The following is a 27264-nucleotide window of genomic DNA, read 5'->3' as shown; positions in this document are numbered from 1 at the left end:
TACTAAATGCTGACAATTCAGTGATTTTCCTTCCTGAACACCCAGTCTTCAGAAAGGATGACTGTGAAGAAGAATGCTGGAGATCAAGACAACTGCACATTCTCTCATGATTTTTAAATCTATTCTAATTAAATTTCTGATGTGGAAAACAAGAAATAAAATATAACAATTTATTAAGTCTCTGGAAGAATAAAATATCTTTTTATTTTTTTTCTGAATGATTGCATTCAGAATGCCAAATGGCAGCTGATTTAGGGAGGGAATCAATTACTTCTCCCCCTTGGAATAATTTAATCTATATCTTTTTATGCTTTTCTCTATAAAAAACAAGATACTTGTACTGCCCTGCAAACAAAGTGTACCAAACATGAAGAATCCCAATACAAACAGGGTATTGTCCTCGTCTGTTACTGTTACAAAGTTATCATGAAGATTAACATGCAAGATATAGCAACATTCAAATGAGTTACACTGACGTGCCTTTAATCATGAACTATTAATTAAGTGATGGGATTTCTCTCTGGTTTCTTCTCTTTGGTTGTTTGCCATTGCAAATTATCTCCTTTTACTTCTAGGTTTATAAAAATAAATTCTAGCAGAAGTTCTCAGCACACCTAAAATTATCAGAGGGATATCTGGAATGCACTTTGCTTTTGCTGAGACCATAAGTACTCAAACGCATTTTGAACTTCCTTTGACCTAAGAAAGTTCAGGTCATGCAAAGGGCATGTAGAGCAACAGTGGTTACAAAATATGATGAAATAGTTAGATAGGAGATAGATTACTGATAGGTTAGACATGCTAGAGAGCAACTGGTGCTCTAGGCAACAGCTCCACTTCACAGTGCTAGGACAGGAAAACAGGTTTGCAGGATGGTTCATTGGCCATTGAGCAAAACAACCTTCAAAGTTTCACGTTTCTTTCTCCTCCATACAGACATTTAGAACATATCTGCAAAACAGAACTATAGATCAACTCTACTAGCTGTTTGAGAAGGCCAGGTTTTCTGAGTCAGCTCTGTTTTCTTCACTCTAGAAGTGACCAACCACACTTAATGCTATTTCAGAGAATATCCTTTAGAAAATACTATTGGAACAGATAAGTCTGCACAAAACACCACTACCAGTGGCTATGTCTAAATCAGCAAGTAGTGTGGCTCAACTGGAGTGGGCCTGCAGAGTGGAACAATTGGTGCTGAGGACCTGATACTCACAGCACATGTGGGTGAGGGAATTTTACCAAGGACTAGCTCTATTTTGATCCCAAGGACTAATTATCCATTGATTTTTGGAGTATATCTTCCTGTTCAGTTTCATGTCAAAATAAAATCCCAATTCATACACTCTGAGAATTCAGTGTGAATCAAAAAGTACAATAAGAGGGAACGTTAACAAGTGCACTGCTTGTTACTCGCTATCACAGATACATCCAGAGGCTGTTATTTCATGTCGTACCTTAACAATTTCCTCACCACTGACATGCCTCAGTCTTCCTAGAATATCCATCACACGATCTGGGTAAGCTTTCCATTTCAGTAAGGCAAGCAAATCCACTGCAGAACAGTGAGAGAAAGAGCTAGAATCCATATGCAGAGGGAAGAATGGCAACCCCAGACCCACCAGAGATTCATTACATGTTACGCTTCTGCTCTTGTTGCAGTTCACACTTCTCAGGAAAAAAAATAAATAAGGGAAAAAAAGAAGGAAAATATGGAGTAAGTCCAATACTACTAACAAGGGAATGGATGGAGGAATTGTAAAGTACTTTAAAAAGAGTAAAGACTGCATTGTTTCCTATATGGCTTGACACTGTCCTGTGGACAATCCACTTTGTCTTCCCATACTTCAGGGATGTTGCCATAAGAAATTTTTATTTACTTAGTAACTCTGTAAAACCTGAACAGAACAAGCTCTGGATTGTATAGAAGTGCCAACATTGAATTTTTGTTCTTCAATCATATAATGAAAATTAACTTTGCTTTAACATATTACCCTTCTCTTGCACTTACAATAATGTATGTAATTTCTCTGCCATCTGTCAATATCCTGTTTTCCTCAAAAAACCAGTTTCTGCTCATTTCAATAGCGTTAGTAAAAAAAAAAAAAGCACACACAAAGAAATTACAACAAACGAATATTTTAGTAAAATAAACAGAGCATAAGCATACCCATCCTACCTCTCTTTTTCATAATCGCTGTTGCCTTGAGCTATGTTGAAGGATCAGCTACTTACCATTCTGGGTCAGTTTGGTAGAAGAAAGCTGTGTGGAGACTGAAAAGGTCTCTTTGGTGCTGCGCTGGAAAATGAGGCTCGAAGGGATGTTGGGGCAGCCATTGTAGTCCTCTTTGCAGCAAGGCAGCCCCAGGTACAGTGCGTGATTGTTAAACGTACTGTTCTCATCACACTGCAAGTACAGGATAAGAAATGGAATTGCACCTAGTCTATCTCATTCCACATACTTACAGCCTGACAGCAATTGCCTAACAGTACTTTATCTTTTGGGTGCACAAAAACACTTCTAAGAAAAAGCTGTGCTTACCACCTTTGGGGCCTGTGCATACACAAAACAGGCCGAGCTCTAGAAAGTGTGGCGTCCTAACCACTGACTCTTTAGAACTTACCACTATCTTCCAATTGTACAACTTAGTGCTGCTGTCTGAAATTCATACTGAAGAAGTAAATCAAGTTAAATCAGCAGGAAGGAAACAACCCAAACAATCCCCCCAAAACCCCTTGCTACAGGGTTGCCAAGCTGCAGCATTGTAACAAGGTGCATTTGAAGTACAACATAATTTCATAATACAAAGGTATAGAGTAATGCCATAGGCTGGTAAAACTGCTGAATGCTCATAAACACTAGCAAGTTTGAATTCAAAATGGATAGGATTAACAGAAGATAAATCACTGTTATCTGAAGGGAAAAGGTGGTCTGTGCTTAGAATAGAAGGCTGTATCCATACCTAGTCATGTGATTTGGAATCTATAAAATATTGAAACTACTATTAATCTGTTCCTTGCATACTTCTAATGAGGGGCTAAAAAAGATAATGTAATGACCATTACTTATTTTAACTGAAGTAGAGATGAGGAGGTGAAAAGTCCGCAGAGAAGAATTGGTACCTTATAAACATAAAGCTCATGGATATCATCCGATAAGGTAGTGCCATCATCTCTCATCAATGGAGTGAATGCAAAACCAAAGAGCTTCTTTTCTCCCTTGTCTTTTGCTGTAGCAAGAGACAGAAATAAGGAATCATATTTGTACATATTCTGTCTGTCCATGTATTCACTAACTTCTCTGCATGCCACAAAAAAAGCATGCAGGCTATATAAGAAACAACATATAAGATACTATGTATAATTCTATGCAAATGATCAACAAGCCTCAAAGCAAACACAAACATGCTGAGCACAGTAATATATAAAATGTACATGCTGTAAAGAAAACATTCTACAGGAAAAAACAGCAAAAGAACAGCAGGAGAGAACATCTACAAAATGCTTTGCCCTGCACTGATTGTTCGTAATGTTTTTAATGTGCTGTTTAATAAACTTAGCAACCAGCTAATTGGCAGTGCACCTTCACTGTATTTTAAGTTGGCACTCCTTTCCTGCTTTCCAGCCAGTAACAACTTCATTCAAATATAAATTGATAATTGCAAGACCTCAGCTTTTTTTTAGATTTCTCTTGGTTACATTTAGCACTCACTGGAGCAATGTCTGAACTCAAACCGGAGGTGAGACCCACGGAACCTGTCTATAGGGATGGGCAACTTGATGATTTCCCCCCATCGAGGGCTGTTATTGTGGTAAAGGACAAAAGAGTGGTATGCACTCCTGCTTGGCTCTCCTGAGCCCAAGCTGATGCAGTCCTGGAACAAAAAAAAACCACAATTTAAGACTAAGAGATATCACATCACTACAGATGAGTCATTTTATTACATCGTGATAACCTTTATGTAATTCATAGATTTCTGTGGACATAAAGGAGCAGTCAGAAGCAGAAACTCAGACACAATAAAATCAGAATTTTTTAAAGAGATCTTTAAACAGTGTTTTGGGACAAAGGATGAGCTAGGAGACCTCTGATACTGGATGGATTCCAGTATCTTAAGTTATTATTTAAGTTAAGTTTTCTATCAAGCATAAACCAGATACAATAAACACATAAGTCCAAATATATAAAGATGAGTCCAAAAAAACCCAAAGGACCTAATGGGATCATCACTTACAATATTACTTTTCTGAAAATAACATTTAATCAGATTTCTGCTTCAGTATCTCAGTTCAGAAATGATACCTGTAACTTTTCAAGCTCTTAAAATGTTAGTCTTTTGAAACTAAAACTATGGAGCCTCACCTAGTATCCCAGAAAATTCTGATCAAGTTACTTGATTAGTGGTAAGCAAAGAATTTCTGTTGAATAGTCATCACCTAAAAATATAATGGGATCTATATTTCTGCTTTTAGATATAAAAAGCTCAGAGATCTTGACCAATGTATGTATTCTCAAAATACAGAGGAAGAAAACCATTAATTGATATTATTTAGGAAATACAGAAATCCTTGGTCAGAACATAAGCAATGGAAGTTAGGAGAAATACTGAAGTCCTGAAATAAGGACAGTAAAAGGTCTTTTGTAATGAAGAAATGGAGCAGGAAGAACATTTTTTTGTATGAGCACTAAACCCATGTTTGAGACCTAGCACTTAGAAAGTGATGCAAGAGATATGTCATCTTCTAAAACCATTCAGAAAAAGATTAGAGATTCTTCACTTTTAGCATCTCCAAGAATAATGAATCCAGGAAGAAACAGAAGCTAAGCAGACTCAAAACAACACGTGCAATATAAATTCTGATATAAAAACACCCCACATGGAATAGTATCATCACAAGAACAACTACTGGGCATTTTCCCAAAGCATCTCTAAATTCTATCCCAAGAAAATACCAACAATGTGATTTGATATTTTCATCTGTAATTAAGGGACTATCAAGTTAAGTATATCCCATTAACCAGACCCAGTTAGTTCAGCCTGTGGTAATATTCTTCCGGCTTTGAGAAAGTTAAGAATTTGTGAAGGAGCCCAAAAAGAAAGAAAAGATCTCTGGAATTTTGGGATTCAATGCAAGAACAGCCTCCTTGGACAGAGATTCATTGCAAAGGCTCTAGTCCTAACTGAGTGTCTGTAGCGTATACTCACAAAACTTGGTCCTCTCAAGTAAGTCTTAGTAACCTAATGGTATGTGCTACAATCCCAGCACAAAGGTGACTTTTTTTTTAATACAGCAACAAGAATTAACTGTTGCAGATATTAACAGGTTGAAGTGAGAACAGTGGTGGCAGTACTAAAAGCCAGAATGCCTGCAATACACCAGTTGTAATAAGAGTAACTTGTTGGGCTTCAACGCAGCAATTCCAAAACCTCATTCTGCATTAGGTTCCTAGGAGAAAGTAAAATAGTATTTGTTTTTCTTTTCTAAGGTACAGTAAAAATTCAAATTTTATTGTGAGCTTTTTCCTGTTGCCTCAAAAAAATTACCTGCCTTGGCAGACAAATGGTCAGTCTTTGAATGCTATAAACTTGGTGAAGAGTCTTTTCTTCTGGTTGTTAACTGAGTTTCTATGTGTTTATACTACAATCTATAGTCTGAGGAGGGAGGATTGTTTAATCTTTAATTCTGAATTGTGATCTGCAAAATATAAACATGAAACTAGTGTCCGTACACCTAGTTACCATGAGACCCCAAAATGTAGGTGAATTAGAGGGCAGAGGCAAGTAAGGGAAGCTAAACTAGAAAAAGTATCAGGTAATAATTTTATCATTTAAGGTATGCCTCGCAATTAGTAAGATATTCCTGCTACTGGAACAGAAAGAATAAGTGAGAAATGTGTCAAGGCTTTTTATTTTTCAGACTATATTGAAAGATACTAACAACTGAGTAAGACCATTTTGAAAAGAAATACTCATTTTCATTTTGAACAGCACTGTATCCTGGGAATAATTTCACTGCTTTCAATAGCACTATTTTTGGACCAAGATATACTCAACAGCAATAGGGATTTGAGACAGACAGAATATTCTCATTAACGCTGCGTATGGTTCCGCTAAAGTCTTCACAAAGGCATAATTCAGATTTGGATTGTGCTGCTGGTCAGGAAAAGCTTATTTATTTTAATACAAGATGAAAATTTTGTGGCAATTTCCCAACTGTACTGTGTAACTCCGCACACTTTCTCATTTGGCAGTGTCTGCTCTGGAAAGGCCGTAGGTCAGGAACAGTAAAGGAAATTTCTACCAAAACAGTAGTGTTTTGGGGGCAATGACTGAACTTCCAGTGTTCTGCCCATACTTATTAGCTTCTCTACTATATCACCTACTGAAAGTTATTAAATTGATGTCATAATTAGACAAATGCAACAGAAGACAGAAAATAGCTAGACTTCAAAAGCAACCTCAGGTCACGCAAGTGAACGTTCAGGGAACCCAAACAAAGCAATTCCCTTCATCAGTACTTCACCAAGCCCTATCCAACACACACCTTATTCTTAACAGATATATTAAAAAGTTATGACTCCTCTTGTTGCAGTCTTCAGTATTTTCTTTTAGATTATGCTGAATGACTGCAATGAAAGTCCTGGTTTAGAGGTCTTTTTCCAGCTGCTTCATCTAGGAATGAAATTATATTTTGTCTTTGGGTGAAACCAGATCCCTCCTAATAGAAAATGGCAGATCTTCACATGCTGCTCTAGGTGTCCATACTGAAGATCACATAAACCAGATGGCTGCAGTGAAAAATAAGCCATCTAGGGTTTAAAACTAAATTCTTAATATAGGTAAACAAGTATCCATTTAGTGGCATACTAAAAGACCCCAGACAAACAGACCTGTGTTAAGTTTTAGACAAATGGATACCTAGACTTCCCAAAACCCATTGCACAGGTGGGATGGTTGGAACTGATGGACCTCTTTGTTCTCGGGGCTCTCCACCTGAAACACGAGATTTTGAGCACAAATGTTGCCTGTATTTTACAATCAAAATCTGCATTCTGAAACTTGAGACAAACTGGAAATCTACAGTTTAAGGAGCTGAATCCTAATAATTTTCAGGGCATTTTTATAGACTTAGAGCAGCCATATACACTTAATAGGATCAATTTTTTTCTACATGAAGAAGGATGTTACCATTGAATGGTAAGATAACCCACTAAGTAGTAATTCCAGATGGCTGTCTCATCTACATCTTCGGCAGACGAATTTTCAGAATTTTTAAATCATGTAGAAACTGTGGCAGTGACGAAAAAAGAGGAGACATTATTAGTTTGCAAACTCAATTCTAAGTAGCTGCTTCTTTCTCTTATGTGCATGTGATTATTCCTTCAAATTGTCATTTAGCACTTTTGAGCTATGCGTCTATATTCAGTTCAACTGATATTCAGTTTTATACATTATTTTTCTAGCTCTATTCTGCAGTTGAGAGAGAACACAAATGTACCTAAGCAGTGAGGAGTTCAAATTAAAGGGAAGGAGAGTTCAACTTCTATTGTCCCTGATGGTTGTTTTCCTCATTTTTCAGTAGATATGCTAGCTTATACCTTGGAGTATTTCCTATGTAGAAAAATGCTAGTGTCTGTGTTCTTGAAATACAATGGATCTTAGGCATCATTAGATCTCATAACCAAAGATCTCCCTGATGTAAGCCAAGTATCTTTATTACTTTCACTGCAACTTTACGGAGGAGCAATAACATAAAACCTGATATAAAGATATTCTTTTATATATGTGGTTTAAATTTAAAAAAACACAAAAGCACCTTTATATGTAAAGATACTCCTTTATGACAAATGTTCACTTGAATTTTTTCTAATCAGATTGACTAGTCTTAGTTTTTTCGTACCATGTCTGTTCCTTGTAAAGCCCTGAAGTACTGTTACAGTAGTAATAACAGGCAAGCATAAGAAAAAGATAACTTAGTATCTGTGAATGACCACTACAACCAAAACCACAGAAGTGGTTAATACTGATGATGTCTAGAAATTATATGGCTTTTATACTTACTCATTAGCCACAGTTACAGTGTAATTAGCTAGCATTATGTACATCATCACTGGAAGATGCTAATATTGCAGTTTGGAGAGTAAAGACCTACACTGGTCTTTGGCAGACTGCTGTGAAATGCAGCGATGATTAAAAATATGCCACTCAGTTTGAAAGGTATGCCTAATGGAATAAAACACAAAAGGATTGTGGTCTTTCTGCAACAGCTAGGAGCACAAACCAGTTCCTTACAAGAGCTATACTTTACTTCTAATGAAATCACAAGCAATTGTAGTAATAAAGGAGAAGTTCTCCTTTCAATTAAAAAAACCAGACTGTGGCAATGAGTTTGGTACACAAGCACTTTGGTATTGCAGTGGAGGTAAAAAAAAGGTAGGGTAGGTGGAAGTTATGATTATTACATTTTAATCCAGCCATTTCTCCATTTTTGAGAGATGTTTATGTTGAAATACTTTCCATTTACTTCTCTGTCCTCACACCCTCCCACCCCACACAATGCTGACTTATCTACCTTCTTCTCTTCAGTAATACTAAAAGCAAGAACAGAGGAAGAAAGAAAAACTTTAAACATCACCATCCACAGCTGGAATGGAGCCATCCCAGGGTGAAAGCCAAGATCTTGGAAATACGCCTACTCCAATTTATTTTCTAAAACTACATTCAGCACCACAACTTCAACAACTCGGACTTAAAAGTCTCTCCTGTTATAACACTTCATCACATTGTATGACACACGTTATTTAATTTTAGATGTTTGTCACATACTCTTCAGTCCTTTCTGACTACAGTTACTCTAAATTTTATTTTTCTATAGCCACTGACATAACATTTTGAAATTACGGAAGCTTTTCAGTTTATTAATATTTTCTCCAAGTCTCCTATTCCCATATAGGGGAAGTGCTCCAAATTCTTTCAAATTTATAACTGACAAGTTCCTTCATCATAATATACATATTTACAATTAAAAAAAAAAAAAAAAGGAAGATCTACTTTTAGTTTAGCATTTCCCTTCCATTAGAGACAACAAAACAAGAGAACATGTCCATGGAGCAAGCAGATGGCACCTGATGCTCAGAGGAAAGAAGCACTTACCTTCAAGATTTCTCCATCCGCATAGAGCACATACATGGTCACTTCAATGTTCTTCTGCACACTTTTCCCACCTCTTTCAAAATCACCCTTTTCCAATGTCAGGTATAAGTCATTGCGTATATCACCTACAGTAGAAGACCAGAGTCACATGCTTAAATTCAACATAGAAGACTCAGTGCCCGTGTGCAACATGTTTTGATTCTGCAAACTATTTTCTGTGTTCTGCAAGACTATGGCTGATGCCCAAATCATTCCAAGCAGCAAGTTAATTGTTAATAAAGATGAGCATTTTAATATCAGTGCATAAAATCAGACCATTGTTAGTAATGCCTTTATTAAGCATGAACTCAGAATCAATACTTGCTCTTATTATGCGTAAGTGGGGAAGGGAATAAAATCATCTACTACTTTGTCTAGTTTGCTGATTTGGAAGTATCAGGCTAAGCCTGACAAAACATCATTAACATCAGTCTTCATGTTTCACATTTTAAGAAAAATAAGTATTTTTGTGATGATCAGCAGAAAATTATATTCAGTTACCTCAAGTATTTTCTACATTTTCGTAATTTATTTTCATCATAACAACAAAATAAAAGCAGCCTTTTTGGAAATCTGGTTGTAATTCAATTCAGATGGATTAAGAAGGAATTATAATCCCCCCTCCCTCCCCCCCCTCCCCGATTTTTGGCTAGCCTCTGGTATCCATATGCATGAATATAAGAAAGCGGGCAGTATGGATACTTGCCAATTTCTCACTACCTCTTTTTGAAGACCTTTCAGAGCAAATTACTATATTCAGAAATACAAATGGTAACTAGCACCTATCTCAGCATCTTGTTATCTTGAATTTGACAGATTCTAGCTCACTTTTGTTTGTTTTCAAGAATCTGATGTAGGAAACACTGTTTTCGAAATTAATGCAGTCAGTTCTAAAGCATGTGCCACAAGGAGAGCAGGTAGAGCCTATTTTTGTGTAAGATTTAGTAACTGTCACCATTTCATGATGGCTCACTTACCACTTCCTTTTATTTACTTGCCACAAAGGCAAACATATGGAAGGGCAATACATTAAACCACAAAAAATTAGAACAATAAAAACTTAAACCCTTTCAAGGCAAGTATTTTGTTAAGCAGCCTCGAGAGACTAAATAATGAAGTAATGGAATGGTTATCCAGCAAGGCAGAGATTCCTTCAATGCCTGATTTCTTCTACTCCAGTACTTGGAGAAGATGATGCAGTTAAATCTGTTTATTAATCAGAAGCACAATGAAATAAGCAGCATTTGCCTTCAGGCGTTGAGGGATATCCTTTTGTGTCTGTCAAAGCAGCACTTCAAATTCTGCATGAAGCCTATAACCCCACAGAATTTGTTCCTTAATCTACTGCAGGGACAAACAATAGAAGCTTTCAGTCCTGTGCCTACTTTCATTTTTATTTCTGGACATAAGTACAACTTTTTAAGCATGGAAAATACATACACAGCTCTGTAGCTTTCTGCTAGGAAATCTTTATGAATGGGAATCTGCATGCAAAATACCCTCCTTTTTCCATCAACCTCACTCTCACTGTGGATTCACACAGAGCTGACTGCTTGAAACACCTCACAGTTAGAGGACTGAAAATGCTATGGTTCATTAACGGCAAAAAGATGATAGCAAGAGGCTGGTGAAAGACCTCAAATATTTGATCTGGATTTTTTTCATCAAAGAATACTCATCAAATGCAACACCCCATGGTCCACAACAACAGAGAAAATTATCTTGCTGTTCAAAATCAAGCAAAGCTACCTATATGTTGACTACAGGAATATCAAGGAAATACAAAACAGCGCAAAAAATAGTTCAAGTAGGGACTTTTGTTTTGAAAATCCTCTTGCTTAACAGACTCCATCCTTTTTTTTTAGCAGTCTGCACAATGAGGGAAATAGTTTCAATTTGTATGCTGTGACTCTAAATAGAAATTAATTGTACCCACTATAATTAGCATTTTGGAGCTTCCTATTTATGACCTCTTTTCTGGAAGACACAAAGTCCAATGTCAGATAGCAAATAATTTTCCAGCCTAAATTAAAGGCAGCATTTGGTTATATATAGCATCTTATCTTCCATTAAGCTTAACAGGAGGGATATTACTTCACTAATTAAAAAAATGCCTTTGGGGTAGAGTAGTAGAAGAATCTAAAAAACAGTGGATTTGCATCAAAATGAAGAAAAAAGAAGGGAAAATGTATTTTAGTGAAGTACAATGGTTATTTTCTCTTGTAAAAATGTTGTCTATTGAACCTTAAAAAAATAAAGAAAGGTAATTACATGTAATAAAAATAGGAAAGTAAGTGTATCTGGAAAAGGCAAAAAGCACTTAACTTTCAGGTAAGGAGCCCATCAGTTTCTTGAAAATCTGGAGTTCAAACTACAAACTCAAACACTTCCATTTATTTCAGTGAAAATAATCTTACAATAAGTTTCTCCTTTTCCCAACATACGCACTAACCACATCTCTTGCTGAGCCATTTTTTTCTCCAACTGCTTGAGCTCAGATGCACTAATGGGCTGCACAGAAACTAAAGCAAATTCTTGAACACAGAGGAGTTTATTAAAAATTTTATTTTGAGTATGCAAATTGCAAGGCTAGTGAAAACATTCCGCACAAATGCATGAACAGATAGTGCAGTGCAGTTTGCATGTGACTAAACAAAAAGCATGATCAGTATGATCAAGAAGTGATCCTTGTTGGCCCTAACATACATGACAGCTACTTATCAAGTCAAAAATCTTGGCAGATAGAGCTTTTCCCATATTTAATTCCATTGTAAAATGAAAAATATAAATATAGAACTTGTCTACAAACCAGACAATTCATGCCTGCTGCGCAGCAAACTACTGTAAAACAGTACTGGCTCTGAAGTGACAATAACTCTTGCATTTTGAGAGAAAAACAGTGTGCTACACTCACATCTTCACAAATAGAGCAGTGCAGATCATAAAACTGGGTTAGCTGTGGCCTCCTATCATTAGTACAGGAATAAAAAAGTGCTAGAGGGCTAGTGGGCCAAAGTATTTACGGACTAAAACCTGCGGATGACTTTTTAAGCTGAGATGTCTCTGTGTTAGATGGCTGTCAAGGATGAACTGAAAACCTAATGAGAGTTTTCAGAATTATATTTCTTTTAAAGCCCATCTCTCTACAATTGTTTTCAATTTAAAACCAAATGTAAACTGCTTCTTAGCATAAAATAAGTGCAGTTCTAACACATGCAGTTACTAATTCTTTATGAAATGCCTTGAAATACAGTATTTTTCACATTATTAAAAAAGAATTATATTCTGATGTGTCTGAAGCTCTACGTTTACCCTCCCTTCACCTTTATGGGGGATTTGTTTTGTTTGTTTTAGCCTATTTACAAAGCCTTATGTCAAATGTACAATTGCTTAAATTATAAATAATAAATTATAGCTTGGGGGAGGGGTTGCTTCTAGTGAAATGAAACCCTTTCTCATATCACCTGAAACAATTTTAATGGCAATGGGGAAAAAAACGAGTGGTGGAAAAGGCTACATGAACCATATATCAACTTATTTATAATATTTAAGACTTACAAACATTAAGTAGTCCAGTGGCCAGTAATTGTCTAGTGTCTATTAGAATAAGTAGGAGATTAATCCTGATAAGATTTGTAGGTTTTCCACTAGAAGACTAACCAGCTACTTGAACTGGAATGTAGTAACAATTTACAGAAACCATATGCATTTAATCTAACTCTTTTTATTAAGGGATCCTAAAAGATTTTGTACACTGAGAACAAGAATAGTCCCTGTTTTATACAGATGAATACTGTGTAAACAAAAGGTTACATAATTCCCATAAGTTCCTACAGGAGAAAGAGGCAAACAAATCTCTGACATCTTGATTCTAGAAAATTTGTTTTCCAAGAGGTCAATGTTCTATGACTTTGAGAGCCTGTAAAAGAAACGTAATATATCCCTGTAAGCTGGACAAAAGTGGCAACTCGCAACATTCAGGATGTACAGGTCTAGTTTCAAGTAACTCTGTAAAACAACTCTATTTATCCAGAGAATCTTCATTGGATTTTTTTTAAAACTGAAAGTTTAGCCTTTTACCATTTAAACAGCCAAGGATGTAAAAACCCAGAATCTATCTATAAAAATTAGCATTTATGTCTGTTAAGTTGTTGAGATGGTCCTATTTACTTAGGGCCCAACACACTGATATCCTGTCTACTCAACTCTCTAACATCACTGGGTTTAGCATCTTTTTGAAAATACTGGCATTTTACAGAGGAGTGCCAATAACCCCCAGAGCATGAATGGGCAAGAAAGGCTCTCAGAGTATCTTCCACAATGGCTTATGAAGAAAAAAACAAAACAAAACCATACATCTAACGTCCTCTATATAAATGAACATCCCCCCAACTAGAGTAAATGAGCATCACACCACTGACTTCAATTAAATTACAGCAATTTAAACCACTAAGGGTTTGACTCTGTAAGTGACTCAGGCCAGCAAGTAACTAAAATCTTTGAGACAAACTATAAAATGTAGAATACTTATATTCATGGATAGTGTTACAATGTGCTTTAGCTGTATTTGTTCTAGCTCTTTGCAATGGTAAATGCTCTTCTTTTTGGCCAAGAGTACTATATTAAACCAGACGCTCCCTTGATGGACAGCTCTTCTCTGCAGTAGCTTTGGAGGCCACTGCACAAGAGCAGGGTGCCAGTGACTGGACTGTGATCTCAAACTGCATGCTACACGCTTACTTTAAGTTCTAACTTTCTCCAAATGCAAACCATTGTGACTACTTCTGAAGTGCAGTAATTTCAACACGGAAGAAGTTAACAGAACGAGGCCCACAATCAGCTTTGTGATCATCACATTACTTCTTCAAAACAAATGGACTAAAGGAAAAAGACAAAGTGCACCATATGGGACATGTCTCAAACACTCTCTGGCCTTCTTTCTGGCTGACCATTATGGACTTGTTCTCATCATGTCTCAAAAGATTAAGAGTGACAGGCCTCGCACTGCATGCTTTTCCCTTGCTTTAACAGCGAAGTCACCTTTGATAATGGTGTAAAAACCTGCTGTATTGCCCACTGTATTACTACTTGCCTGTTAAAATTAAGAAGCCTGGTATGGTCAGCCTCTGGGAATCACATTAGACCCATTTGAGATCCATTTCTCTGCCCCATCACCAGTCAGTCACCAACTTTTTTTAAGGCCTATATTCTTGAAATAGTTATAGTATGCCACTATTAACATGTGAGTAATATTACAGCAGCAAGGGGAAGCAGAGCTTTTATCTACTGCCTGTAGATAAAATTAACTCCCCCCCCACCCCCCCGAGAATATTATGCAGGTTTAACTCTGTGTGTTCCTCTAGCTTTTGGTGAACAGAACTCAATTGTTTCAAGGAAAAGGAACAAAAATATTTACTAGATTATTTGCTATCCGTTGTTCGACTTCTATGTCTAGGAAAGAATTTATAAAATGCTCTTTTTAAATTCAATGATTTCCCTGAAACAGTTTCCTTTCAGTAGTGCTGAGTTGATTTTTAATATATTTTTTATCTCTTTTTTCTTCTCTCTTAGTATTTTAACTTTCCATTTCTGCAAGTTTATTAATGACAAAAATATTTTTTATTCTCCTTGTAAATGCTTTTTGGGGATAACTATTACATAAATATGTCTTTTAGTCTTGTAGACTTGTCTTGCTGTGAATATTCTGAGAGTAGCTGATGGATTCTGCCATGTTCATTTCTTAATGTATTTTTGCCATGCCTCTGTGCTCACTGATAAAACAGATACTGAGTTGTTTCTCACCTTTGCTACTGATTCTCCGTTATAGCTACTAAATTTGTCTGAAACACTGTGGTACAAAGACAGACTGATAAGACAAAGTCTATGCCCCTCTCTTACCAAAGTTTCCCTATGATGTCATAGTTTTCTATATCTTTACCAATCCCCAACATTCCATGAGAGACATGAAAATGGGAAAAAGCAAGCAATAAGCAGACATTACACAGAAAAGCAGAAACTTACACCCAACTATCTTCATCTCTGCATCAGAAAGAAAGGGGAGAGAATAAAGGGAAAGGAAAGGGAGAGAAGCCAGGAGATTAAGACAAGGAGAGAGAAAAAAGAGAAAGAAACATCACTCACATGTAGAAGATGAAGCATGCACTTTTCATCAGAGGATCAAAGTAAAAGACAGGATCGTTATCAGCACATGGGGAAGGGAAAGGGTGTCCTTTGGGGAACTGACAAACGCCATGCCTATGCAATAGATTTCTGATCAGCAAGTTCTGTATAGAAATGAAGTTGCAATCCAAAAAGCAAGCAGCACATGCCTCATTGCTTTTATCTCTGAGGAAAGGTTAAATTGTCAGGATCAGATGGACAGTCTTAAACCCAGTAGCAATTTAGAGAAGGAAAAAAAAAACCCACAAATGAATAAAAACCCACCACACCTCTTCATGAGGCTGGTTTGACTGAATCCCTTCTGATTCGGACAAAAAAGATCATTAAAGTCTTTATGATGCTCTTCTCAGATTACAACACAGTAAGAAACAAAACACATTTTTTTCTTTAGAGATTAAGACAGGCATAGTTATTTTGTAGGATGTTGATGTTGTTCTGCATAACCATGCAAGATATAAGCACATAAAGACCGGTTTAACTTTATTTCTTTATGATGAACAGCTATCACTCATGTTTCTCATATCCGAGTTAGGGCTTGATATAGGAACTAATGCTACTGTTTAGAAAACAAAATGGGGTAAGAAAACTGTGTGCTAAGACACAGCTACAGAATTTTAATGGTTAAGATGTCTACATGTGAAAGGATTTTGTATTAAAAAAAGAACATAAAAATGTTAAAACCTATGACCAAGAAGATTAATTTGAAATGTTAGAGCTATTTACTTTGTTAAAAATAGATTTCTTGGTTCAGCAGAATGATCACTGCATATTTTAACAATACTAGGTGACCTAGCTTTTATTAATATATTCATAAAAAACATTTTTATATCACACTGCCTTGAAAAAAATCTGCATCCAATTGCAAAATACAAGTAATGAACTTTCTGTGCTCTTTTCTGAAAGAGGAAATCCTGTCCTTAATTAGAAAGAAACAGTTCTGAAGCAAAGCAAGGAAAGGTAGTTTGACAAAGACAATTAAAGCAGCAGACATGGTTGAGAACTACTAACGTGCATAAGAGGGTTGTTTTTTGTTTGGTTGTTTTTTTTTTTCAAAAATTAAATATTTTCTAACTTTAGATAACACTAATAAAGCTAAACAACAATGTTTGATTCTGCTGTAACAACATAAGGATAATGTAAATTGATGGACATTCTTTGTTCATGTAGCTTGGCTAATCCACCTGAAAGATAATTTACTCTACACAAATATTCTATCCTGGACATTGGGTAAGCTCAAACCACAGTTTGATCTATTGTTTTAAAAGCAAGCAACAGGCAAATATCTGCTGTTGCTTGAATAATATCAAACATATTTTCATTGCCAAAAAAAAAAAAAAGTAATTAGAATGAACACTGTTCACTGCATCAGTGAAGTTACACTGTATTGTAATCTCCTAATTTTTCAGAGATTTCTTTTCTTACCTGGTGTTTAAAGACATTTACAAACTGCCTTTCTCCACAAATGTGAGCCATTTTTTTTACAAATACAAACACCTAAAGCTTTGCATCTAAACTCTATATATGCAGACCTCTTGTAGCCCCCTTTGAATCCAGAAGTTCTGGGTATCCAGCTCCTCTCGAGAGGCAGTAAGCATTTAATAGCAGAATGGTGGTATTTTCACAAATTTCAAAGAATCACAGAATGTCCTGAGTTGGAAGGGACCCACAAGGATCATAGAGTCCAACTCCTGCCCCTGCACAGGACAGCCCCAAAATTCACACCATGTGCCTGAGGCTTGTGTCTTCTTTGTATCAATCATTATTTTGAGCAAATCTCTCTATATATGAGACCAATTCCAAATTGACTATCACTTTAAAATCCATGTGTTTTCTCCAGCGAGAATTGTCATTCCCACAAAAATGTGATTAGCAAGCAACGGTGGTCTTTTGAAGAGTACCATTTGAAAAACTGATGGGCTGACCAGAGCTGGGAAGATCACTACTGTACATGTATAGCCAGCCTTCGAGTGGGAGTGCTGCAAACATACACTATGGAATCTGGTTTTAATTTACTTAAATGTCAAAGGTCTCTAGTCTGAATAACACTAAGATCATAATAATATAATTTGGTGGACATCTTTGGCACTGAGGCAGTGTTTTTCCTAGGGTCCTTCATTTGAGAGAGAAAGAAGGTTTGGAAATTTGAATTAGCTGCAATGAATAGAGAATTTTTAAAGTTTAGGGTAGGACCACTTTTTGCATGATAACTGCTAACCTGCTTGTTCAACCCCTGAAAAAAAGCATTGCCAAACCCAGCAGAAGTAGAGGGAAGACAGGCCCACTATGCCAGCTTGCATAAAGAGGCTACGGCCCAGAAAATAAAAAAACAATTAGGGGGAACATGATGCCATGAAAGTATTCCTTAAGCTTGCTAAAATTCAGCTGTCTAAAGCACTTGAGAAACAGCTCTATACATAAAAATGGAGAATTAAGTGATTCTTGTAAGAGAATCAGTTCACTTATACAAGTATGTAAATCTTATTTTTGATGTTGACTTTTCTAGCTGTGATCTAGCTATTCTAGCTGACACATCCAGCTGCGATCTCAATTACAGCAGCTCACCTTGCAGCAGCTGTGCCTGCAAATCAACATGCAATATTTAATCTTTTCTCTATTTGATTGCTTTGGGTTAAGACTGGAACTATATAGTTCTACTGGCTATAAGGTCACTAAAACCTAAAATATATAATTGGCTTTATAGCCTACATCCTCTGCTGCTGTATTATTTTCAAGACCGTTAGTAAATAAAATGCAGTGTTCTAAATCCTTTTAGTTTCTAGAAACTCCTCTAACCCACTCCCTATTTTTACTGTACTTTCTGAAGACCCTCCATAATGAGGCTACAACTACTTTTGATACTGATGTGTCACTGCAGTCTTTCGAGTAATAAAATCTGATACTTTTCACATTACACCTTCATAAAATTTCCAATGTCTGCAAAGTTATTCTTGGTCTTTGTTATAATGCATAGCAATGAGGTAGTATTTCGAATGCTATACATGCAATATAATTAGTAACACCATTTCTTACTACACTGTAAAAATCAAGACAGTGGAATGCCAGGTTTAATATCTATTGATTGCATGACTGGCTAGGTTCTAGTTTCCTCTCTAAATGAACTCTTGGCTATGCTGAGGCTAGCTCAACTTGTGTCAAAACAAGAAACATCTCAAAGTTGCTGCTCCAGAAGTAAGGAGCAAATGAAGTACAGCAATTCTTCAGCCAAGACAGCTGTTGCATGCACTAGCTGGTCTGTAAGACCAGCGGAAAATCAGACCAGATTTACAGCCTCAGGTATAGTCAACCAATGCAAAAGGATCATCATACTATCTCTGAAAATCAAGGTGGCAAAGTGGAAACTCTTCATCCAGGCTTTACATTGTTTGGAAGAAGAAACCTCATGCATTTTAAAAGAAATATCTCTTTGCTTAGCACACATGAGGGATATCTAATTGGAGGTTCTGGGCAAGAGGAATGTCAAAGCAAACTTTCCAGATCACCTTTTATACATGTGAATTTAACACCTTCTATTACTATAATGTTTGTTGATTAAAATGTTTTAGCACGCCTCCCTGAATCTGGAATTGGCATTTAGTGATAAATAAGGCAACTCTTCTATTATTAATCATTGAGTAATGCACCCATCCCTGTGACATTTGTCTAGAAGAGTATGAGAAAAAAACCCCACCCAATATTTTAAGATTAGAGCTGTTATGTTTACCTGGCATTATAACATCAGGAAAACCCAGCTTCCTGGTAACAGAAACGCCTCTGTTAAAGATCATGGGGTTTTCCCTTCGAACCTGCTCCATGTCACCACGTAGAAGCTGAAGAGATATTATAAGTCCTGGGAAAAAAAAATAGTTCATTTTTGCAGATCTAAGAATTAGATGTCTGTATATACAAGCCATGCAGGTAAAATAATGCTTTGCTCCATGGTTAATTTAATACAAATATATTAATACACAATTTTTTCCTCCCTTGGAGTAATTTAAGAGTGAAATGGAAGAAACAAATCTGCTTTAAGGGATCAGTTAAGAGCATAATATTATATAAAACCACAATTTAAAAAAATCAGAATACTTAATTTTGGCGAGATGTCACAGAGATACAGTGAGCTACTTAGCATTATTTCTATTCCTCACATACAGCAAGTTACAACACATGTATGAGCAATGCCACCTCCATCTGACAACCACATCACACAATACTGTAGAACATCTGTAAAGTGCCTTTAATCCCACTTAAAACCATTTTAAAAAATCTCAAAGTGTATCTCTTCCACTTGTTTCTTTAACTACTTCATACAAGAATGTTGGTTTTAATGAAGTTCCCTTCAGTACCTCAACATGTTTCATGGGTACGAACTGGTCAAAGTGACTTCAGAAAACGAGAGTAAGAAAGGCTCAGCAACTAGCTCTTCCAATGCAACCCTTTGTTCAGTATACCAGTTGAATAGCTTCACTAGGAATAATTACACAGTTAATCTCAGTCCAACGTGTTGTTTTTAATTTATAGCATACTACACCCCTAAATGAGGATAATGTATTGGTAAAGTTACAAAGTCAAGCTAGAGAAACCAGAAAATGCCAGGAAAAAGCTCAACCATGTAAGCTTAGTCTCATCTGCTGAGCACACACTACCAGCTTCACATATCAACACGAAGTACATTCACATAGTAATTTTCCACAATCTGTATCTCATTCAGTGAACGATAGCCAATAGCTCCTTCTGTCCTCTCTGTTCACTCACTGGAGGAACACATATGAAAACAAACACTGCTTTGTATGCATATTCTTCCATGAGCCATCAAACAATCTGCTGTTTCCTAAGCTTAATATATAGGCTTTATGAAAAATATTTACTCGCCATTTTGTTAGACAAGTTACTAGGGGAATGAAACCAGTAATATCATGTACCTCCCACCCAGTTTCTGATCTCTTCCCTTGAAATAATTTTCAAGCCTGTTGTTGGGCTTCAGCCAAATTTGGCAACCAAGTAGATACATAGGTAACATGAAGATTGTATAAGTTTTACGAATACTGGGAGTTGGGAAGAAAAAAAGAGCATAAAGCCTTAAAATGAAAGAAAAGATAGGCCAACCAGCCAGCTGGACAGTCAGCATGTATGTACTCAAAAGCTGCCAAAACATAGACTTGCAACTGTCCAGCTAAGTGGGCAGAAGAGCACTGCAAAGCACTGCAGGTAAAACAGAGGCTTTATAACAATGGTAAAAATTCAAACCCTTTGAATACCACGTATGAGTGTACATGTCTCTGTGTGTGCACTACAGAAGGTTTTACAGAACACAAGACACAAGTTCATTAGAAATCAACATTGACTATTTTTGACACAGAAATCTTGTTCATTTTATAACCTCTTTTGCTATTAAAAACAAAAAAATGAAAATAAAAAATTCTAGCATAAAGGAGTGGAGCAAATTTGGAAGTTCAGACGCCCCTACACCCAGCACCCCCAGTACTTAACAAATAGCATCAGAATTAATCTGTTATCTATAAAAATCAGTCACCAGAGGTAACAGAATATGTAATTTTCCAGCATGATACTACATATATTACTTATGTGATACCCTCCCTCATATACCACCACAAAAACTTCTGCCTAGCTTCTTGCTCTCCCCATGAGGTTTGTAAATCTACTCTCCAGTTCTCCTCTTCTACTCAGTCCATCTTCCCAGTATTTTTCTATTCCCTGCAGCAGATCTGAAGGACTAATATTACACAAGACCTGGGAAGGTGGAGAGAGGAACAACCAGAGCTTTTCTTAAAAACAAAACAACAACAACAAAAAAGCAAACCCAAACAACAAATAAGACCCCCACACATGTGATGTGAGCATTTTCTCACTGTAAGAGCAGGTTCTGAGAGGCCCAAATTGTATTACTTATGCTTCCATGATGTCAGCCTGAAATACAGCCCCTCCCACCAGGACAATACCTCTGCCAAGTTTCAACCTCCTATTCCAGAAATGCACTAGACCTTAATGAAACGTTTGAAATAATTATTTTTAAAAAGCCAAAGGCAATGGTAAAAAGCTATTTCGCTCTCCTTCTGCTCTTCAGAAAAGCTCATGCTTGGAAAAAATTTTTAGGCAGACACCTAGCATTGGAAATACGGGCAAACAGTCCAAGTTTTCGAAGACCTAAACAATTCAGGAAAATGTTTTAATAAGAAGTGGTGGCTGACCTTAACTGGAACAGGAGGAAGAGCAGGGAATGAGACCAACTTTGCATGTAATAAAATTCCAAACCTGATAACTGTTTTATTTTCTTATTGTTGTGCTTAATATCTTCTATGGGAGTGTGAACTGCCATAGATATTCTACTATAATATCTCAATAGGCAAACAAGTGAAATTAAGACAATATCAGTATTCGGGCATCAGTATGCCAGTGAATCGGGCACTCAGTAATGAACGAGCTGTAATGAAGCAGAGGTGCATCCTGTTGACTGGTTCATTTGGAATAGAATAGTAAAGATATCTCTGAATTAGCGAACTACAGAAATCATAAAATGAGGTAACAATAGGACAAGATTTACCTTCTGTGCTTATCTGCCATCAACTAGGAAAATAAAAATGGATTCAAAGGTCACAAAAACTCTGCCAAGACAGTTATTCTCAACTATGTAATGAAACATTTAGTACTGAAACTATCACAGAAAGTCTTCTTGATAATTAGTTTGTAGGTACAAAAACACTGCTTATTTTCTGGACAGTCAGAATTTTCTGAACAGTCAGACAAATTTAACATCTGGCTTTGCTTCTTTTGACTAGGATGCTTGGTATCCTCGGCAGATCAAGCCATAGATGTGTGCTATACCTGGAATTTGCAAGGGAATACAGGATGAAAAGGAAGACAGTTTTACTCAGGGAAATTATGATGAATAAAATTTAAATTCTTCGCTCCTTGTGCAGCCAAGTCTGGTCACAGTAACTTCAAAAAAAAAAAAAACCTTTCAAAAGAGTTCTGCCAATGCTGATTGCTGCTTATGTTGTACCGCCCATGGGCTAGCAGTTTTCACAAGCATAGCATATGCAGTAATTGTAATAGCCAATAAATGAAGACTCTCAGAGTAAGCTAATACTCTAGCAGGTCACTAGCTCTCTCCACTGCTGACCTCTCTTGAGATAAAATCACACTACAGATAAAATGATGAATGAAATTTAGCATGCTAAATTAATATTATCATCAGCTGTATCCGAGAAGGAAAGATATCAGGTGCTTTTTTTTTTTTTTTCTTTAATTCCTGGTTAACTTGGCAGACACAATACAGGTTTTCACCTGTGAACAGAACGTAAATGAATTTTAGCTAAATTTTTAAATCATCACAAGCAAAGAAATTAGGCTATGCATAATCTCACATCTCGCTGAATTTCTCTGCTGTAAATAATTAGCAGTTTCCTAAAGGACATATTCAGCTGTTATTATGACAAAAATGTACAAGCAAATATTTACCATAGTTTGAGCTGGGTGCTGTGTATTTGGTGCTGGACTTGCGAATAATATTTTCATGGATCTGGCACCATTCATTTTCATTGTTACACCTAAAATAAAAGAACACTAATTAAAGTTAAAAGCTTTCTGCTGAACCACACTAGGACAAGAAAGTCAACTTTGCTGCAGAGATAACATGAAAGGTTGTGGGGTTTTGATGAATGAGAAATCCCACATAACTCTTATTTTTAAAAGTGGAGGGAAACAAAACATTCCCTAATAGTTATCTCATTTTCATGGACACTTTGGAGCCTGTGGATGTAGTCATCATAGCCATTGGTTTACTCGAAGAAAGCTCTGGACATCTTTAGCTGAATTCTGTGCACATAGAAAATTAATTTTAAGCTGAAATGAACTGTTGCGATATATTACCTTTTTGTGCTTAATTAGGGAAAAAAAAAAGTTAAACCCAAGAAATAACAAGTGAAATTTGAAAGACTAAATAAAACCCTGGTGTTTAGTACCTCAGACATTTACAACAAGACTTTGCTTACCTACATATTTTACAGAACACCTTGAAACATGATGCAACCCCGACCCCCAAAATTGTAGGACAAGAATATGTAACAACACAAAGTATGATTTTGTATGTATATAATATTCTGAAGGAACATTTCACAATTGTTTATTCAGCTATATGTAATTTTAATAAGCACATGTAAATACTGTTACATTTCATTTTCAGTTACGTTACCATCTGTAAATCCTCAATAACATTCTAGTATCGAAATGACAATCTATCTTTCCTGTTAGGTTATGCAGTTCAAGGTCTATCATCTTGAACACAAAGGAGAAGAGGAACAATGGCAGGTGGGGGAAGCCTGATAACCTCATCAGAGAAAATGCAGCACCCTGACCCTGCTCACTCCTCCTGTGGCTGCTGCAGGACAATGTTCCACAAATTGTCCAGGTGCGAAACCTGCCAAGATGCATGAGCCAGAAAGGCTCTCTGGATCACTTCATTCAAGTGATTCAAGACTGGAACGGGTTACTGCCTTTAGTGATACCGGAGCGCTGGGGAAGAGCATTTTGGGATTGTTCAAGACTTAATACGAATTGTGGGGAAATAGACATTTAAGGGTATAAAATGTCCCAGTCGTGTGTAAATAGGTTGCTGTCAGTATGCTTGTCTGGTCGTGCTCTGTGCCTGAAGTGAGCGTCTAAAACCAGAGACCGGAGGGATTTGTAGTGTATATACGTACGTATACATGTTTTCCACTAGCAAGTTTTCACCCTGACAAACCAGAGAGGAAAACAGGATGAGGCCTTTGGTGCTGCACATGTTTGTTCGAATGTGCACTTTCTGCCTGTGTTGATCTCCGTGGCCAGCTGTATGTGTATGTATTGTGTGCCTGTACGCATGTGGAATACTGGCTCAGCCTCATGCCTGGCTGGACCTGGGGGCATGGAGCCACACTCTCTGCCACAGCATGATGTTATTCCATCACAATAAAATCAGATTGTGTAACTGTGTAGTGGAAAGTCAAAACCAAAATCTCTTACTGCTCCATTCCATGCTTTATGTATAAATATTTTCAAGTGGAGCAACATTTAAAAAAAAAACAAACCAACCACAAAAAAACCACTCCTCTTTAAATCACTATCTATCTCTATAGCTCTACCGATATTCTTATTACTCTAATGGCAAGATTCCGGAGAGAGAAATTAGGGACCCTGCAACATTTGGAAATTATATTGTGATAGAGATAGCTGAGAAGACCAGAAACAGGCATTTAAGTTTCCACTCATAGAGAAATACAGATACTTTTTAATGATAACTTGCAAAAAAAATCATCATGTGATCAGAGAGCCAGCAAAGCAGGAAACAGAACACGAGCACACCTGGATGCTTGCTTCTTTCTGGATCTTGGGCACCTCAGTCAGAAATGCCACACTTCTGTTTAGGATGCAAAGCTAGAGGAAACTTTCTCCAGTGATAAGATATTGTCAGAGCTATATTTTGTAAATTACTGCTTACAAAACATATCAATATTTAACTAGTATTTGTTTATATGCTTCTACAGTCAATTGGGAAAAGACATCATGTAGCAGTTGGTAGTCTGCATCTAGAATACTGTGCTCAGTTTTGGGCTTTCAAATACAAAACAGACAGTTGGAGAGTCCTGTGGTTGGTCAGGTGGCTGGAGCATGTGCTGTAGGAGGAGCGGCTGAGGGACCTGGGCTTTTTCAGCCTGGAGAAGACAAGGCAAGATGGGGATCATGAACAGCAAGGCCTACAAGCAGTTACTGAGACAAAAGCACCAGCCAGATTCTTCAGCAGTGCATAGTGAGATGACATAAAGCAACAGGCATAAACACAAAAAAAGAAAGGTTCAGACTGAATATTAGAAAAAGCTTTTCCATGAGGACAATCAAGCATTATTGGAACAGGTTGCCCAGAGAGGCTGTGCAGTCTCTGTCCTTGGATGTTATTGAGACGCAACTGGATAAAGCCCGGAGCAGCCTGGTTTGATCTCATAGCTGGCCTTGCTCTGAGAAGGAGGTTGGACTAGAGAGGTCCCTGTCAACCTGAACTAGGATTCTTATTTATCTTAACATCAAAGTCACACAACTTTATTTGCACTAGCGTATGGAACGCTGTATAACCAACCTGCTAAACTCACTAAGCTTGAATGGAATCATGCCAGGGAAAAAGTGCCATCAGTGCTATATAGCTCGTCACCACATAATGAAGGGATGCACCGTAAGGGTTATGAGTACTTTACACTAGTGTAAGCACAGCTAAAATGACAATTTTACCAGTATAATAATCTGACTGAAAACAAAAAATAGAATCTTTACCACAAATATTGCTATTGGTTAAAAAAGAAAAATAAGGAGGAAAGAAAAAAAGAAAAACCAGTATGCTGATCAAGTCTAATTCCCTTTTAAATTCAATTGTGCTTTATTCAAACGACAAATGCAAGATATCAAGATTCCCCATGAAGTCACCAATTTTTAACTCAGTAGCAATAGTGAATCTTATTTCTCCTGAAGTGCAATTGAATTAAACAATTAAATTAAACTTCTGCCCTGTTGATTCTTAAAGGTTAAAAAAAAAACCAAACACCAAAACCACAAAGGCTATAATCCTTCAGCTCCTAGCAAGACAGGAGTCTTGAGAAATAAGTAATTTTGTAAAACTTCTCCCAGGTATATTAACATTTTTTTCCCCTTTTTTTGTTTCCCCCAGGAGTACATAATGTTGGCAAAATTAGGTAAGATACAAACCAGCTACTGTGAAGACAGTAGGGAATTTTTTGTCTGCAGCATTATGTAACTGAAGAATAGCATGGCAAAGGGAATTAAGGCTATCTAGAACAAGAAGTAGCTGGTAATTTTCTACAGCTTCAGTACTGCAAAACCATATACTGCCAAGAATAAGGAGATAAGCCACAAAGCCTGTTATGGCACACTTACTGACACACCCCCCCCCGCAAATGTTGATTAGTATAAAAGCAAAAGGAACACAGAAAAACTTGGAATAAATTAAACACGAAGTAGTCCGTAAAAAAGGAAAAAAATTGAGAAAAACCATTAAACGTTACTCCCTCCCAACACGCTATCCAAAAATATTAATTTAATTAAAGTGCTGATCAGGCTGTATTCTTGTATTCCTGGGTTATCTGGTGCAGTTAGACTGGGATCATCCTACCCAAAATCTTAGCTCCACCCATACCAACATTCCTCCTTCTACTGCAGTGGGTTTAGGTATCAGACATCTTGGCTGATTGTTAAGAACAAGCGAACATAAAAAAAACACTTCCCACACTGGCAATAGCAGATGCTACTTGGGTAGGGTACATGAGCCTGACTGCCCTAAGGTTGTTGGGTTACAGACGTTAGAGTGCACATCTCTGTTCTTATTTGTCTGTTTATGGACCTGTCATTCATAAACTTGTCTAATCCCCTTTGGACCTTCTAATACTGCCTGACTTCACAACATCCTGTGGCAATAAAACCCAGAAGATCATTATCTTCTTTCCAAAGAAGTACTTTCTTCCATCTATTTTAATGTTACCTCCTACCAGTTTCATTGACCATCCCTAATTCTTGTAGTCTGTGAACAAGTTTACCCTCCACCATGATTTTGTAAGTCTTGGTTGCATCCCTTCCTACCACCACCTTTCTCTTCTTCAAACTGAAGCCCCCCACCTTCTTAATCTCTCTCATAAAGAAATAACTCTATGCCGTTAAACATTTTAGTTGCTCTACTCCACGCCTTCTGTAACTACTATATCCTTTTTGGGAGGAGAGATCAGATGTGCACAGAGTAACTCAGGTCAGCACCGAAGTGACCTTCCAGAACTTAACAGTATGGCAAACTGACTACATTTGCATTCCCCAAAACAATCTCACAAAACCAAAATACAACAGA

At 36.9% G+C, this 27264-nt stretch overlaps 1 protein-coding gene across 12 annotated transcripts in view; it reads right to left on the bottom strand.

Moving 5' to 3' along the window:
* DOCK3 (dedicator of cytokinesis 3) overlaps nucleotides 1-27264 on the bottom strand; it is a 222954-nt gene that overhangs the window by 67431 nt on the left and 128259 nt on the right. For all 12 annotated transcript variants that reach the window (XR_010373348.1, XM_064454097.1, XM_064454103.1 and 9 more), the window contains exons 13-19: nucleotides 22848-22936; nucleotides 19093-19218; nucleotides 9153-9277; nucleotides 3710-3872; nucleotides 3121-3227; nucleotides 2233-2404; nucleotides 1455-1552 (exon numbers count right to left, since the gene is read on the bottom strand). Coding sequence is in view for 11 of the 12 variants with exons in the window: in XM_064454097.1 (XP_064310167.1) it covers nucleotides 1455-1552; nucleotides 2233-2404; nucleotides 3121-3227; nucleotides 3710-3872; nucleotides 9153-9277; nucleotides 19093-19218; nucleotides 22848-22936 (880 nt within the window). In the remaining variant the exon portion in view is untranslated. The remainder of the gene's footprint in view (nucleotides 1-1454; nucleotides 1553-2232; nucleotides 2405-3120; nucleotides 3228-3709; nucleotides 3873-9152; nucleotides 9278-19092; nucleotides 19219-22847; nucleotides 22937-27264) is intronic.

The sequence above is a fragment of the Phalacrocorax carbo genome, chromosome 6 (genome assembly GCF_963921805.1).
Source record: "Phalacrocorax carbo chromosome 6, bPhaCar2.1, whole genome shotgun sequence".
NCBI classification, from domain to species: Eukaryota; Metazoa; Chordata; class Aves; order Suliformes; family Phalacrocoracidae; genus Phalacrocorax; species Phalacrocorax carbo.
This window is presented reverse-complemented; position numbering and strand designations above follow the sequence as displayed.